This window comes from Marmota flaviventris, chromosome 5 (assembly GCF_047511675.1).
Source record: "Marmota flaviventris isolate mMarFla1 chromosome 5, mMarFla1.hap1, whole genome shotgun sequence".
NCBI classification, from domain to species: domain Eukaryota; kingdom Metazoa; phylum Chordata; class Mammalia; order Rodentia; family Sciuridae; genus Marmota; species Marmota flaviventris.
In genome coordinates this window covers 6,896,549-6,913,473 of record NC_092502.1, presented here as the reverse complement: position 1 = coordinate 6,913,473, position 16,925 = coordinate 6,896,549, and the positions used below count along the sequence as shown (strand labels likewise).

Below are 16,925 nucleotides of genomic sequence, written 5' to 3'. Positions count from 1 at the left end.
TCTTCTGTCCTCATAGTATAATTAACAAGGACAATTATATTATTTAAGAAACATTATACTTTTCTTCTCTCCCATTCTTCATATTAGAAGTACTATGTTTCCCAGTGTATGTACACTAGACACTGGGGCTATGAATGAAATATAATTTGGAGGGAAATATGTAATTTATAACCCAAACTTACCCAGGATTGCATATTTGCATATTTACAAGTTAGTGTATAGCTCTGACTTGGAATACAAAGTGCGAAAGGAAATTGTCAAAATGATTGTAGTGCAGAATAGAATGTTTTTTCCCCTTTTCAGGAATCATTTCCACCTTGTTTCAAAGTAGCAAATCAACATCGGACCTGCGGTCTTGGTGGAGGCCATTCTGGCGGGATTTCAGGTTCTGGTTGTAATGAGAGAATGCTATTGGACAACTCATTCCTTAAAATATCCAGAGGCATCTTTTTCAGAATATCGTCAACAAGTTTCAGAAATATCTCGTCCACATTGAAGTTGTCCTTGGCACTTGCTTCACAGAACCGCATCCCAGTTATCTGCTGTGCAAACTTTTCACCTTGCTGTCTGGTGATTTCTCTGTCCGATTCACAGTCCAATTTATTTCCAACTAAGAGAAGTTCAGCGTCTTCTGAAGCATACTTATCAATCATCTTCATCCATTTTGGCAAATCATCAAACGTCTCCTTCTTAGTGATATCATATACTAATATGATCCCCTTGGCACTTCTGTAATAAGCTGAGGTAATGCTGTTCAATCTCTCCTGACCTGCTGTGTCCCTCAGATACTCGGAAGGCGACCAATGCTGGCTCAGCTCCAGCAGTGCCCCAGACAGGGACATGGATGAAGGATGGAGACATGGCACTAACATTCAAGCGTTAGATGACCGGCGATGCCACAGATGAAGCAGCGATTAACGAAGATGAAAGCAAACACACACAGATGGTGGACAGTCAGAGCTGAGGATAACCAGATCTGCAATCGAATTTTCTTTCCTCTTAGCTCTACAGTTTTGATTTTAAAGTCAACACCCACGGTGGACTTGCAGGCCTCGCAGAAGGTGTCGTCGGTGAAACGCTCCATTAGGCTGGTCTTTCCCACACCGCGGGAGCCGATGATGATGACCTGCAGCTTGAAGTCCGCCGGCCTGGGGGGCTGTTTCCTCCGACGCGCCTGGCCGCCGGTCAGCACCGCGAAGTCCGCGCCCAGGCCGCCGCAGCCGCCGCCGCCCCCGGCCCGCCTCTGCAGCGCGGCACCCGGATCCATGCAAGCATACGGCTCGCGCTCGGCCAGCCGCCCGCCCGCCTCGCGGCCGCGCGCCCCAGGCCCCGGCGCCCCCTTGGCCTCCGCCGCGCGCGGGGCCTCGGCCCCGAGCTCGGCGTCCGCCCACTCGAGCGGCCCCGGCGGCCCGCGGGCTCCCAGCTGCAGCTGCGCCGCCGGCCGGATTCCCGCGCCCCGCTCCCCGCCGCCGCCGCCGCCGCCGCCGCCGCCGCTGCCGCCAGGTGAGCCTATTTAAGTATCTTTTAAATTGATCTCCATAGATACCCATAAAGTTAGAATTCACTGATATATATGTAGATAGAACAATTTGATCAATTCATTCCACCATTCCTTTTTCTCCCATCATTCTTCCCTTTTCCTCAGTTCCCTTCCTCTATTCCACAGATTTCCCTGCTTTGTTGTTGGGATTTCTTCCCTTTTTCCTAGTTTTGCTCTGCCACACATGAAGGAAAGCACTCAACCCTTGATTTCTGAGTGATTTTCTTCACTTAGCATGATGTTCACTAGTTCCATCCATTTTCCTGAAAGGGCCATGATCTCATTCCTCTTTATGGCTGCGTCAAACCCCATTGTGTGTTTGTACTTCATTTTCTTAATCCTTCATCTACTGACAGGCTTCTGGGCTAGACCATGACTGGCCAGAGTGTAAACATTGATGAGCCTGTTTCACTGTAGTATGCTGATTTTACTTCTTTTGGATCAATACCAAGGAGTATTATTTTAAAAATACTCACCAGGGATATCTGTTTTTGTGTTTAATATTCTATTTTTATCTTTGGCTTTGGTATGAAGTAACGCTAGTCTCAAAAATGAGTTAGGATATATTTTCTATCTTTTATTCTTTAAGGGTTTTGTAAAAGTTATTATTTTTTATGGTACTGGGTTTGAACCCAGGCAGTTTATCACTGAGATCCATCCTCAGGTTTTTAATTTTCTTTCTTTTTTTTTTTTTTTTTTAGATAAAGTCTTGCTGTTTTGCTGAGCTTGGTGTCATTCTTTTAAACTTTTGAAGAATCAAATCTACATTTCTTTGATTTTTTATTATATTTTTTATTTTGTTTTCCTTTTCTTTTATCTCTAATTACTCCATTCACTGCTAACTTTGCTTCTAATTTGTTTTGCTTGTTCTATGTCTTCAATGTGTAAAATTAAATGATTGATGTGAAGTCTTTCTTTTTTTGAGTGTCAGTATTTTCAAATACAATTCTCCTTTTCCACTGGACTCACTGCATCCCTTCAGTTTTGGTGTGTTTTGCTTTTATTTTCATTTTTATAAATAAATTTTCTGATACCAATGGCAATTTCTTCCTTAACTGCCTGTTTTCTCATGAGACAGTGTTAATTTACACGTTTGTGTATTTACCATTTTTATTCTGTATTTTTCATGAGTTGCGACCACTGAGTACTTCAAGTGTATCCCTTTCCTATCACTGGTGGAGTGATGTATATAGTAGGTCTATTGGTCCAGGTGGTATGTAGTGATGTTTTAGTTTTCTGTTTTCTTATCTGTTCTCTATTGTAGCTACTAAATAAATAGTAAAATACAGTTGTGTATTGTAGTAAATACAGTTGTGTATATAGTAATAGTAAATACAGTTGTGTATTGTAGTATATAAATACTAGTTCAGAGCTGTTTCTTCCTTTCTTTTTTGCTATTTTTCTAAAATTATTATGAAGCTCTGATATCTGGTGAAAATGTGCTAATGATTGTTAATCCCACATATGCATAATCTTTTATCATTATGTAATGGCCATTGTATTTTTAAAAGCTTTTGACTTTGAATTAATTTGCATTCTAATATTGTTATAGCATACTCATCTCTTTCAGTTGCTGTTCATATGGAATGCATTTCTTCATCCTTTTGATTTTAGCTTATGTTTGTACTAAAATCTGAGTTAATACTCTAGGAGACAGAAAAATGTTGTATGATTTTTTAAAATATAATTTGCTCACCAGGTGCGGTGACACTCACCTGTAATTTCAGCTGCTCAGGAGACAGAGGCAGGAGCATCTAGAGTCCAAACCCAGCTTCCGCAAAAATGAGGCACTAAGAAACTCATTGAGACCCTGTCTCTAAATCAAATACAAAATAGGGCTGGGGATGTGGCTCATGGTTGAGTGCCCCTTAGTTCAATCCCTGGTACCAAAAAAAAAAAAAAAAAAAAAAAAAATCCAATTTGCTAATGTGTGCATTTTGATTGGAAAATCAAATCCAGTTACATTTAATGATGTTAGTGATGGAGGACTTCTTCTTGTCAGTTGTTGTTTTCTATGTGTCTTGGAGGTCGTTTCATTCTTATTCATTTCTTTATTGATGCCCTTTGTGTTTGATTATTTTTTTTCTAGTGATGTTTTGATTCACTTTTCATTTGCACTAATGCTATATAAATACATGTTTTGTGTGAGTGTGTGCATGTCTGGTTAACTTGGAAATAACATCTATCAACCTAACTTTATCTTGGTTCATAACACTTTGCTTTAAAAAATACCAAATTTGATCATGCACAAAATTTCTACTTTCTTAGATTTGAACTTACACAGTACATTATTGATGTCACACATTGTGTATTAATATGTTGTCTATCAATTAATAACCTAAAATCATTTGGATTTTTTTTCTTCTAAACAATAAAGAAAGTTGAATGTGGAGTATAAACTGAAAAAAAATCAATAGCTTTTATATTTTCTTTTACCAGAGAACTTTATTTTTATATGACTACATATCACTTTCTAATGTCATTTTTACTTTAATTTAACCATTTCATGTATAGTGCTAATTAACTTGCTTAGTTTTTATTGTTTCTGGAATATCATTATTTCTCTCTTATTTTAAAGGGTAGTTTTGTGATATGTAAAATACTCAACTGATAGTTTTTCTTTTCCAATGCTAAATATATCAAACTTCTGTTCCATAGCATGCAAAGTTTCTTCTGAGAGACTGACCAGTAGTATTCTTGAGGATTAGTTTGATGTGATGCCTTTCAATATTTTCTTTGCCTTTGATTTAGAAACTTTGATAGTTATGACTCTTTGTCTTCATTTATTTGGATTTATCTTATTTGGAGTACACCAAGTATATTGGATTTGCAGATATATTTGCATATATATTTATTTAAGTATATAAAGTTTTTGTATGTTTTTACAAAAGGTCTTACAATTTTTCTCCGCAAGCTGACATCATCCTTATATAAGTGTTTAAGAATATTAACTTTTTTTTTCATTTTCTTTCCTTTTTGTTAGGCTTGATAATTTCAATCTGTTTTCCAGTTTCTTGATTCTTCTTTTTGTGTGTTTGAGTTTGATATTGAACATTTAAGTACATTTTTCAATTCATTTCTAACTTTTGGCTTCAGAATTTTCCTGCTTTCTTTACAATTTCTATATTTTTGTTGGTACTCTCATTTTTTAAAGGTACAATTTTTCTATTTTGCTTTCATTCTCAGTATTTTCATTTAGCTTTTTGAATGTATTTAAAGCAATGGATATTAAGTCTTTGTCTAGTAAATCTGCAGTTGGTGTCTTTAGATTAGTATATGTAGATTTACATTTTTCCTTTAATGAGACACATTGACCTGTTTCTTTGTGTGTCTTGTGATCTTTTATTGGAGGAGGCTTTTTATAAGACATCAACTATCTTCTGTCATTGAAGAATATCTCTTTATGTGCTAGAACCATCTTTTTGATCTGAAAGCTCACTGAGGGCATTTTTTTCTCAGCCTATATCTTCCCTTCCCTGTGCATGTATCTCCCCACAATCCTCCCAAGTTCTTGGAAGTTTTATATGTCTTCACTTTCCTGAGATTATTATTTCTTCTTCTTCTTAGTAACTTAGTTCCTTGGCCTAAAATCTCTTGCCCCCCACATATCTGCAGGTCTCACATATCCTTTGATCTTTCATTCCCATGGTGCCTGCCACAGAAATTTGGCAGTTTCCCACTTTGGGAGCCAAATTTGCTGCTATTGCTGTTTGAAATCTAAGTCAAGTGATACAGAAATAACTACTATGATGTCCCACAGATAGGACAGAATGCATCGAATTCTGTTCTTTTCCCTCCATCCCAAGGGAGGAAACTGAGAATAGAACTACTTCCTCTTGTTTATGTCATGATGTACAAGTGTGATAAGGAGGAGGAGGAGGAGGAGGAGGAGGAGGAGGAGGAGGAGGAGGAGGAGGAGGAGAAATAGTGATTCTACAAATTTCTCTACTGGATGCTTTTGTTGATTGGACATCCAGAGGGTTCATATGGGTCATTGAAGAGTGTCCATAGTTCTTAAAAGGCTATTTTAGCCAATCTATAGATTTTCAATATTTCCATGGGGATTGATGGTTTGTTACTGCCTAGCCCACAATCTTGCTGACTTCCTATAATTTTGGCTAAAGGAGAGTTTTCCTGGTGTTTGTGTAGCCAGAAGAGAATACCTAATTTTGTGTAATGTCTTAAAAAAAAAAAAAGAATATTTGTCTGACCATTTTGATGGCTGGTGAGTGCAAACATCATGGTACTGTTACCACTGTTTACCGGTGATGAGTCCTTGCTTCCCCAATGCTGACGTATAACACCAGAGAAGCACATCGAGGCAAGTGGAGAGTGGACAGTGGAAGCTTTATTAAAGGACAGCAGAGAAGACTTCTCCCTGGAAGAAGAAGGGGACCCGAAAGGCGGAATCTGTGGAAGGGCAAGGTCTTCCCTTTTTTATAGCTAAGGTCTTTTAGTCTTCCCACATTCCTGTCCTTTGTTTCCATTTATCCTGCAGTAATAGAATACAGGTGGGAAGGCCGAAAGGTGGGAGATAGGTGGGCAGGAGATAGGTGGGCTGGAGGAGCAACCTGGGCAGGAAGGCCTGGGGTGGTTTGATTAGCACCTCCCTGTTTGCTGGGAGCTGCTTCATTAACAGTTCCTTAGTATGCGTTCTGGGCTTTGGGGATATTAACATTTCAATTTCCCCAAGAGCCGCTCTGGTTTCCTGGACTCTATTCTCAATAATGGTCTCCATTTTATTTATCTTACTCTGTATTAGGCCGATTTACCTAACTACACTAACTACCTATCCTTAAATCTGGCTTCAGTACCACCATTGAATATGGTAAAACAATGGAGAATCAAAAAGAGAACTGGCCATGTGAAGAAGGAGCACTGTGTGAGCCAGGAGGCATGAGGACAGGGAGGAAGTCCTTGGTCACCCTTTACAACAACCTGGTCTGACAGGAACGGATCTGGTCCTATCAGAGCCGCACTAGTCTCTCAATGGTGCTGCTTCTGTGTGGAATCATTCAAGGCCTCACCACCTTGAAAGATCAGGCGAGGTGGGCAGCGACCAAAGGAGGCAGATTTAAAAACACCACCAAACGAGGTTTTATTGAGACATCACTCCTGGGCGGAACTTGATTAGACCGACAAGTGGACAGGAGGAGGGTCTGAGGAGAAATGGGAGGGAGCTCGACCCGACTGGGATTTTATGGGCTCACGGCAGGGAGGGAAGGGCTTGGGACAGGAAAAGGTGTTTTAGAGTCCCTTGTCCCATTGAAGTTGGTCAGGGGAGTTGGCTGAACTCCAGGATAGGCCAGGGGGTTCTGCTGATTGACAGGCATTAGCCAGGAGATTCCGCTGATTGACAGGTGTTTCTGTAGGCGCCTGATTGATGTTTCTTTCAGCATGGGCTGCTTTGTTCTAAGTCATCGCCACCCACTTGACACACCTCCGGAATGTTCTTGTTCCATATTTTTTATTGGAGCATTAGAGTGGTGAATAATGAGACTCATTGTTACATATTCATACATGTGCACATATGACAATGTAATTCACCCCCATCGCTCCCCACTTTTCCACTTTCCCTCTCCTCCTCTCTCCACTGGACACTTTCCTATACTCTACTGTCTCCCTGTGATTTTCCTGAGGTCCACCCCACACACCTTTTTGTCCTTTCTAGCTTCCACATCTGAGATCATACATATGACTCTGGACTTTATGAGTTTGGCTTATTTTGCTCCATCTAATTTTCTCAAGCTCCATTCATTTTCCAGCAGATGACATAATGTCATGCTTCTTTATGGCTGAGTAAAAAAAGAAATGTGTATTACCACATACTGTTCATCCATTCATCCAAGGACCGACATCTGGGCTATTTGTGTAGTTTGGCTATTGTGAATTGTGCTGCTATGAACATGGATATGCATGTATCAGTACAGTATGCTGACTTTAATGCTTTAGGGTAAACACCACCCATACTGTTAAACTGGGGACCATTCTCTAGCACATAAAACCTTAAAGGAAATACTCAAAAGGCATTCAAAACAGAGCATTATTTGTTTTTAATTATAATACAGAAATGAATGAAAAGTAACAGCAATGTAGATGATATTTGACATGCACAAAACAAACCCATCATCTTTCATTTAAAAAAATTAAATTCCACATAAGAGTTTTACTTGTGCATTGTTGAATATTAAAGAATGGTCATTGTGGTGTGTAGCAGGTAAAGCAAGTGAATATGAAGAAGTTAACCTGAGATTAACCCACATGGAGGTTGTAGTCTGAGCTTTGATTCTGCTTGCTGGTTGTTCTTAGCATGATTGGAAATGCAGTGCAGTTAGGGTTTCTTATCACCAAGCTGGTCCCAAAGCAATTTTATTTTCTACTAGTGAATATTTTATCATGGCAAAAAGCGAATTATCACATACATCATCAAACTGTTTAACCAGGACCTTGCAATTCATATTACCCACACCTGTGAGTGAAGAAATTGTTATTCATAAAATACTAAATATTAAAGCAGCTAAACTTTCGTGCATCTGCATTTATATCAAGTGTGACTTTATTCATCTGGGTTTGGCTTCTCATTTCTGGAGGACTCAGTACAGATTACTCTGGTGTTTGGCCCAGAGCACTTTTCTGTTATCAAATCAATTAAGCCAGTATCATTTTTTTGCCTCTGTATGTATGTAAGAGCCTGGGTGACAGGGTCGATGTCATGCTTACCCTCACATCCCAGGGTTGTATGTGTATGGACAATGTTTAACAAATGGTGCCAGGATGTTACGGCTAACCCACAGCATCCAGAACAATTGGGGATGACTGCTTTATTTTCGTATCACAAGATTTCTGCATAGTCCGCTTCCTTTATTTAAGGACTATGTATACCCATTTTCAGAAAAGGATGAGCAACTGACTTGTAAGAATAAATTATGGAAATATATAACATCTGGTTCCCTCTATTTTTGAGATGACATACATTTCAGAGTTGCTAATTGGCAAAGAATAATTTGAAATGTATCTACAAAAATCATGCAACTTTAAATGAAAAAAGTTCTTGGAAAAATATTAGCTCCATAGCTCAGAAAATAAAAATTTCTCAATTATAGCCTTGTGATTTATAGAACATTAAAGAAAACAAGTACTTTACTAAGAAGTTTTTCCCTATTTTAATTAATAATTCTGGCAAAATATGGTAAATCTAAAACCATTGTTATGTGTTTGGAAAACAATTAACTACTTCTATATGGATCCACTTCACTGAAATGGAGCTTTCATTGCACCCAGGAGCAAGGATGGCAAGTGTGGTACAGAGGGGCACTAGGCAGACACTCTGCCGTCTGTGTCAATAGTGCCCACCCTGTTGGGGCTTCACCTAAAGCCTTAAAGCACAGTAAGGTGTTCTTTTTGGAGGGTCAACCTGGTTCTCTGTGGGTAGACAGAATTCATTACTGTGACTTTCAATGTATTAATTGCATTAACACTCAGGTGTATGGATTTAAAAACAAGATATGACCAAAAATATTAAAAAGACATTTCAGGAAAACAAATATGTTAGAACCTGTTTTTTTCACTTTCAAATTCAGTTTTTTAAATTCCAGAAAAACTGTGGATGCCCCTGAGCTAAGTGTTCCCTCTTTTGATGGCACACTAGTTTGCATTATGTCCACCTGTCTGTAGGACTTCTCCAAACAGTAACCAGTATGAGGATATTGGATGGCACGTGCTCTCTAGAAGGAGAGAAAGTATCCATCACTTTGTGGGAGAGAGGACTGCAAGGTAGAGCCAGACTCTCCTATACCAGCGAACCAAAGCTCAGATACAGAAAACTCAAGGAATATTAAGTAGAGATTGTTCCTGAGAATCTATGGAAATGATTATAATTTCTGACAACTTTGGTTGAAATCAAACTGGAGACCCTCGTTTATCAAGCCCTGGAGACATTCACTGTCCTTCACCATCATACTCAGCTCCCGGCAGAGTCAGCACAAGTGACGTGTATCACAGAGGATCATGGATGATCATGCAAACACCCATAAGTAAACCTATAAAGTGAGACCCATAAGTAAAGAGCAGAAAGACCAGCAGAGTAGAGGGAGGGGCAGGGGAGGGAGGAGAGAGGGGAGTGAGGACGGAGTATACTCCATGCTTTATAATTATGTCAACATGAATCTTGCTGTCATGTATAACTAAGAGGGACCAATAAAGAAGAGGGACAAAAGGAAGAATCATGGCAGCTGAGTAAGGAGCCTGAGTAGCCAGTCTGGAGATTTGCTGCCACTGGGCCAGTGAAGGAGGCGCTTCCTGCGAAGTCCCTTTCCCACTAGGGGCAGTGTGGTGGCTAATTGGCTCTATTCCCCTGGTATTTACCTGCCTACTCAGGGAATCCCTGTAGAGCAGCAGCAGCGTGAGTAGAAGTCCTGGCCCTGGGGTCACATCCCCTGCTGAACAGGCCCCAGGGTCACACTGTCTCCTACCTGGCTCCTCTCCACAGATGTCACTTCTGTGAGGGCTGGCTGCACCCATGTGTCCAGATTGTGCTCCTTGGGTCTGCCCTGAAGCTCAGGAGAGGCAGTAGGTGATGCAGGGAAGTCAGAACACATGCTAAACCCACCTTCTTATGAGAGGTGCTACCTAACTGGTAAATTAATCCACTGATATGGACTATCTGCAGTAACTATAGTCAGGTGGGGTGTGGCTGGATGTAGTTCCTATGTCCCTTCCTGGTCGATGGTCACTCAACTACCTTGTCACGGGGGGTAGAGACTCAGAATCAACACACAGACTTCGGGAGCTGGTGAGAGAACTGGCTGGAGAACCACCTCAAGTCGTTGTCGACTAGCTCAGTTTATTTTTGGAATGCATACAACTGTTATAGGGTTTGAGTGGGGCGTGCCCGTCAATCATACATAAGCAAGATAATATCCACGAGCCAATCATCTTCTGCCTAGTGTAACCGAACTGTGAGGAAACTCTAAATATTGCTGCCCTGGTGGAAAGCAGTCTGGAAGGGTCTTTATCCCTAAGGGAGGGGGCTTAATGAGTCAGGGTTTTCATGCCCTGAAGCCGCTGACTCTCAGTTTCCTGGCCCAGTAGTTTGGCAACACTAACCACAAGTGCTGAGGATGTGGTTTCACCCCATCCTGCTGGCGCTCCTGTCAGGCCTGAACGAATGTGGATATTTCAAGCACATCCAAGCTGCTCGTAGCTGCTAACTGTGACTGAAAGTTATTCCAACAGCTGGAGGATGCGCCTTTGGGGTTTATATTTTGTTCCTGGTGAGCAAAGCATGCTTTCTCTCTCTGCTCCCAGTTCCCTGAGGAAGCCACTGCCCAGGTCTTTTCTTCTTTTCTCCCAGAGCCCCCTTGGCTTTCTCACCCCTTCCCCACAACCTCCTCACATGCTGTGACGACCACATTCCCCATGTCCTAACCTCCTGGGAGTCCAGGAGTTCCCCAGAGGCAAATGCTGCTTACTCATATGAGTGACTTTGAGATGGAACAGGGGAGTGTGGCCCATGGACATCTTTGGGCCAGCTTTCCCAAGCTATGTTCCTGACACCATTTCCACAAGACTGATGTTTGCCTGGTGATCAGCAGGGGGCACTGTGGCTCTTCCCAGGGTCTGTGCACTGGGGCTGCTGCTGCTGCTGTGCAACCTCCCAAATCCCCAGGGCTGGAATGTGGGTGCCTGACTCTGCTGACAGGGACTCACCAGCTGTGCCCCTCTGGACTGGACAGTCTCCTGCTCACTGTTGTGCAAGGTCCCAGCAGCTGCCTTGGCCATCCCATAGCCAACCTGAAGAACTAACCCATCAGCACCCTGTGTGTAGACGCTCCATCTCCTGCATGGAGCAGAGATCACCAAGAGTGGAAATCAGTTTTTCATGGACCGTCACAGTCCTTTAGCTCAAAATGTGGTCTTTTTTCAGGCCACTGGGGAAGATGAGAGTGACTTGAGCCACCCAGCCCATCTCTGGGGCTCCAGAGGGCTGATTCCACCTGGACTCCCTCCTCCTGTGCTCCTCTTACACTGACAGGTCAGGCCGGCCTCAGAGACAGGGACAGCCTCAGCATGTGTCAGCTCCTCTGCCTCAGACTACCAAGCAGTTTACCTCTGGCCTCCATTCCATCACTCCTGTCTGTCTGCAGGTCCCTCCCCAGCCTGTGGTAGCCCATCACCTTTGAGTGTCTATCTGCATGTCCCTTCCCATTCTCTGCCGGTCCATCACCCCTAAGTATCTGTCTGCAGATGCCTCCCCAGCCTGTGCTGCCTATCACCCCTGAGGTCTGCAGGTCCCTCCCCAGCCTGTGCTGGCCCATCACCCCTGAGATCTGCAGGTCCCTCCCCAGCCTGTGCAGGCTCAGCCCTCCTCCCCCTCTGCATCCCCTGGAGCATGGGTCAGACTCGCCTGCACCCGAGCAGTGGCCTCAGTCCTGGTGACTGAAGAACATACAGGTTCCAGCGGAAGCCAGGGAGCCCTCCCAGGTACCTCTTCAACTACACCGATGCAGACAAGGCACTTCTCTTGATCCAAAGATGTGCAGGTGAGCTCAGGTATTGTGTCGACCTCTGGGCTCTAGATGGAGGATGAGGCCACTGTTCCTGTAGCCCTCCAAGCTGGGTTCCTAGGACATCATGGTACTCCAGAGCCATGGGGGAGTTGGGATCAGCTGCCCTGCACTCTCCTGGTCTGCTGCAGGCAGCCCTCAGCGGGCTCTAAGGAGGTGATTTCTGTGTCATATTAGACCCTGATTTCCTTGGCAGAGTAGATCTGATGACGTCACAGATCTTTAGCTCAAAATGTGGACTGTTCTATCACCAGCATCTGCCTGATTCCAGAATTCAGAGGCAGGAATTTCATCCTTGGAGATCAAAATCTCCCAAAGGACACTTTGGAGTAAAACAAAAAGAGGTGATTTCACCTACTCCTTAGTCAGCCTCGAGGAATGACCCCAAAAGTCCTCTAAGTGCTTCAACTAGTTTTGTGGGAAAAAATACCAACATGAAGAAAGAAACTGTTTCCTAGAAATAAGCCACCAGCTAGTCAAAAATAAGACTGTGTTCTCTCCAGCGTATGTCCTTGGCACCTCTATTGGGAGCCACTTGGCTGTCCCTGTGGGCTTGGTTCTGCAACTCAGTTCTGTCCCACTGGTCTGTGTACCATGCTGTTTAGTTGACTCTGCTGTGTCTGGAAATGAGAGATTGTGATGTTTACCACTTTTTTATTTTTAATCCAAATTGCTTTGGATATTTGGGGTCTTTTTTGAGCTTGCATAGGAATCGTTTTTCTTATTCTGTGAAGAATGTAATTGAATAAAATAAGAAATATTTAAGAAAAAAAAGAAAGTCTCAAACACGGAAAACCAATACAAACTCTCTGAGAACAATACAAGAAGTATAAAATAAAGCAGAGACCTGCTAGTTTATGCTTCAGGACACTAAGTGTCGTCACGTGAGGCTCCCTGTTTCCCCACAGAGGTCCCTGCCCAGCTTTGCCAGCTCCATTGATGTGGACCCAGAGCTGAGTCCTCCCAGGTCCCAGGACAAGCCTTCTCAGGTCCTGCCTCCCAGAAAGGAAGCACATCTCTGTCAGAGGGAGGAAGCTGGTGGTGGGGAGCCATGAGCTCATAGCGTCCCAGGGAGCGTGGCTTCTAGCCACTGCAGCTCAGCACCCTCGAGTGGACACAGGCACTGCTGCACACCCACACACCTCCCCCTGCAGTTGGGAGGGCCATTAGAAAACTCCACACTGTCACCACTTAGGGCTGAGCCTCAGCTGCAGAGGCCTGGGGAGCCACGTACAGCCCAGGAACACTGATAGGGAAGGTGTGAGGGTCACAGCAGGGGAAGGTACAGCAGAGGTCCCAATCCCCAAAAGCCACCTGTGGGCTGGTGTCCTGCTTGAGAGCGTGCACAGGCAGCTCTGGGCCGTCCTGTGGAGGAGGGTGCTGAGGTGAGTCCACGTGGACCCTGTGCTACAGGCTCAAGCAGGAGAGGCCCCGCTCTGCACCTGCCCTGTGGTCCTCATGGGCCGGGCTGTGTGGTTTGAAGGTCAGGATTCCTACATGGGAAGGACACAAGAGGAGACACAGCACATGACACCAATGAAGCCCATGTCCACATCCACAGTCAATGATACCCTCCTTACAGGAGACAAGCAGGTAGAAAAGGACGCTGTTGAACTGGCGGGGATGGGTGAGCCCACCATCAGGATGGCACAGAGCTGCTGTTCCACCAGGGACACAGGAAAGTCATTGACTCCCACGGGCTCTTTCTACATGGGAATTATGGTGAGTGGCGCCTGTGGCCACAGCTCTGACACCACTAGGGTCTAGCGGTCACCAACAGGGAGCCGCCTGGACAGGCCAAGGTGCTCAGCAGAGGTGAATAGGTTCTTATCCTACTCAGGAGGCTGTCACAAAATGCCACCATCAGGTGGCTCATGAACAGGAGATTTACTGCTCACAGTTCGGGAGCAGGAAAGTCCATGGTCAATGTCTGAGAGGTCCTTCCTCTTGTGCTCTAAGAGAATGAAAGTGTCAAGAACACCTATAGCTTTTCTCTGAGGGCACTGACTCACTTATGATGGCCCTGCCCTCATGTCCCCACCACCCAGGTGAACATTTGTACACATCCTAAAGTTATGCTGAGATTTAAAAACAGGATCCCGAAGGGACCATAAATATCCTGTCTCTGGCCAGGGGCTGTAGTATGGGTACTGGAGACGGCTGGCCTCAGTTCCAGTTTGAGCTCAGCTGTGACACCAGGGCCTGTGGTCCTTCCCACTCTGCCCTCTTGAAAATGTCCCCCAGAAAAATAGAGCAATGGTATTCCTAGAGGAGCTTCTCTTAGGGCTCATTCCACAAAACAGGTGAACACAATTCAAGGGCTGGGCCTTATACACACAATGGTGTCCACCCATGATGGCTGTCTGTCCTAAACAGGCTGGATAGACTCAGCCAGGAGGGGTACACAGAGACTTCTAGTGGCCTTTGCCGCGGCTGAGGGCTCTCTCCAGGTTCACAGCTGAATGTGCACAGCTGCATTCAGCATCTGGGGTGAGCACAGCTAAGAAGCTCCAGCTCTGGCACACTCTCCAGGACCTGGGGCCACACCAGCTCCAGGGCTCACCGTGCACGTGGCTGAGTTGCTACAACCTCACCACACTTAGGGGATTCTTCAGGTGACCTGACCACGAGGGCATCAGTGCACCAGGAGTAAACAGCCAGGACACAACCCTGAGGTTGCTGAGCAAGACCTGAAGTCCAGCAGAGGAGAGGGCTCCTTACCACCCTGCACCTGAGCTCCCTGGGACAGCATCCCCTCCACATCCAGGGTCTGGGAAGCCATGAGAGATCCAGGTCTATGAGACACCTGCACTGGAGATCAGCACCAGACCCCATCCAAAGATTTTGTGCTCCATTCTCAACAGGCATTACCCAGGCAACCCCAGGGCTGACATGTGTCAGAGGCAGATTCAGGAGACAGCTGATCTGGTGGGAAAGACACCTTGACAGCAGAGCAAGATGGCTGGGAGTCAAGCACTCAAAGCCCATAGACATCACAGCTCTTTTATTGCACCATTAGCTGCTGAAGGTGAAAAGTCACATTTCTTTTTTCTTTCTGATTTCACAGCCCCTTGCTCTGTCTCCAGCTGAGCAGTTATACTTCAGTGACTCCCAGGAACGCCCTTCCCTTGGGTCCTGTCTCACTGTTGGAATCTACTTGGAGTTTCTTCATGGTCACTACTGGAATCATATCTTCTATTGACAGAGGACCTTTAGAGACACAGTGGGAAGTCGTTAGCTGCAGGGAGGACACACTGTTCACACCTCGCCCTGCTCCTCCCCTGGCTTCTCAGAACTCACCTGGGCTCTGTGTGGTCAGAGATTCAGCAGTCAAGGCTCACACCTGCAAAACCTCACAACTCAAGGTGACACTCCCACATGCCTAGGATCATTGCAGCCCTCAGAGCCAGTCCTGTGAGCTGCAGCTGCAGCTGCAATGGACACACTGTGTTAAGGACTCCAAGGAAGGGACCCAGGCCAGGCCCAGACCTCTGCCCACCAGACAGTTCTGAGAGGGTGGGAGTTTCCTCTGCATGGGAACAGCACTGTTGGACCCTGGACTGTGTTTAGTTTGGGGGAAGGACTGGGATGGTTACTTTGTTTCATGGTAATTAATGTGAATTCAGCAGGCATAGTTGCCTCATGTCCACCACTCAGGGGAGGGCTCCTCTGGAGATGACACTAAGATGGGACCTCTCCTCCCCTGATTCCTTACAGGTATTTATCAATAGCTTGCAAGTGCAGAATTGTCTGCCTCTCTCTGAGGCCTGGGGACACAAAGGTCAACATCAAGGTCCTAGAGGACTTCGCAGCAGGGGGAACATTTGTACAGATATAAAGATCTGGGTTCAGCCACCCTTGAGCTGGATGGGGGCAGAAGGAGCAGGAAAGGGGTCACAATGCTCTGTCCAGGAGTCCCCTCACCATCCCTAACCCTGGATCACACCTTGAGCAGGACCCTGGATTAGCTGAGGAGGGTCCTTTTCACACCTGAGCTGGACCAGATGTTTACAGGGTGTATCATCAGACTTGCCCTGAGCCTTAGATGGGATGCTCAGGGCTGAGATCTGGATGAGGAGGAATAATGAGGACATAGTATCTGCCTATGCAGTGGCCACCATGGCCCCAGTTCATCTATCCAGCAAAGAGAGGACACAGAATGCTCTGGACCTGAGCATTTCAAGATGATTCAGAGAAACCTTCAAACTGATGACCTCTGTGCCAAGAGCAGCACCAGAACCAGCTTCACCCTGGGGTCTGCCCTGCCTTGCTGAGCTCAACCAGCACTGGGTCCCTGCCTTCCCCACCTGTATGAAAACTAGAATGTGCTGGGGCTGCCCTGGCCACCTGGGTGCGGTCTCTCCAAACAGACACCATTCTGGGCCAATCAGTGATCCATGCTGTATGGACAATGATTGGCAGGAGACCCGAGACTAGCTAGAAGCAAAAACTGGGTTCCACAGAGGAAAAGGACTAGGTCTCTGTCTCTGTCCCATCCTGGTGACCCATCTTTCCTTGCCCCTCTGATCAGAGAACTGCTGACCTGACCTGCATCCCCTGCCTCTGCCAGTGGCCATGAGGGGAGGAGCAGGAAGCAAGCTCCAGCCTCCAGGCTTCAAAGGAGACTAGCACAAGTACTCACAGCAGACACAGGGCTGCCCCTGCTCCCTGTGCCTAGGGAGGGACACAGTGTCCAGGCACCAACAGCCTGGGCTGGGGCAGGCCATGCTGTGCTCATCTCCTCCTCTTAGCACAGGGAACCCCCCCACCTCCCCTCCCAGGCCAGGTGTCCTGCTGTCTTCCTGCTGCCCTTAGAAATC

General features: G+C 45.3%; 1 protein-coding gene across 1 annotated transcript in view; it reads right to left on the bottom strand.

Annotated features, from left to right (window-relative positions):
• Positions 1-335: 335 nt before the first annotated feature.
• Positions 336-16,925, bottom strand: part of LOC139705887 (ras-related protein Rab-12-like) — a 28,587-nt gene continuing 11,997 nt past the window's right edge. Inside the window, exons 2-3 of the mRNA XM_071612781.1 lie at positions 972-1,509; positions 336-780 (exon numbers count right to left, since the gene is read on the bottom strand). Coding sequence (XP_071468882.1) covers positions 336-780; positions 972-1,509 — 983 coding nt within the window. The remainder of the gene's footprint in view (positions 781-971; positions 1,510-16,925) is intronic.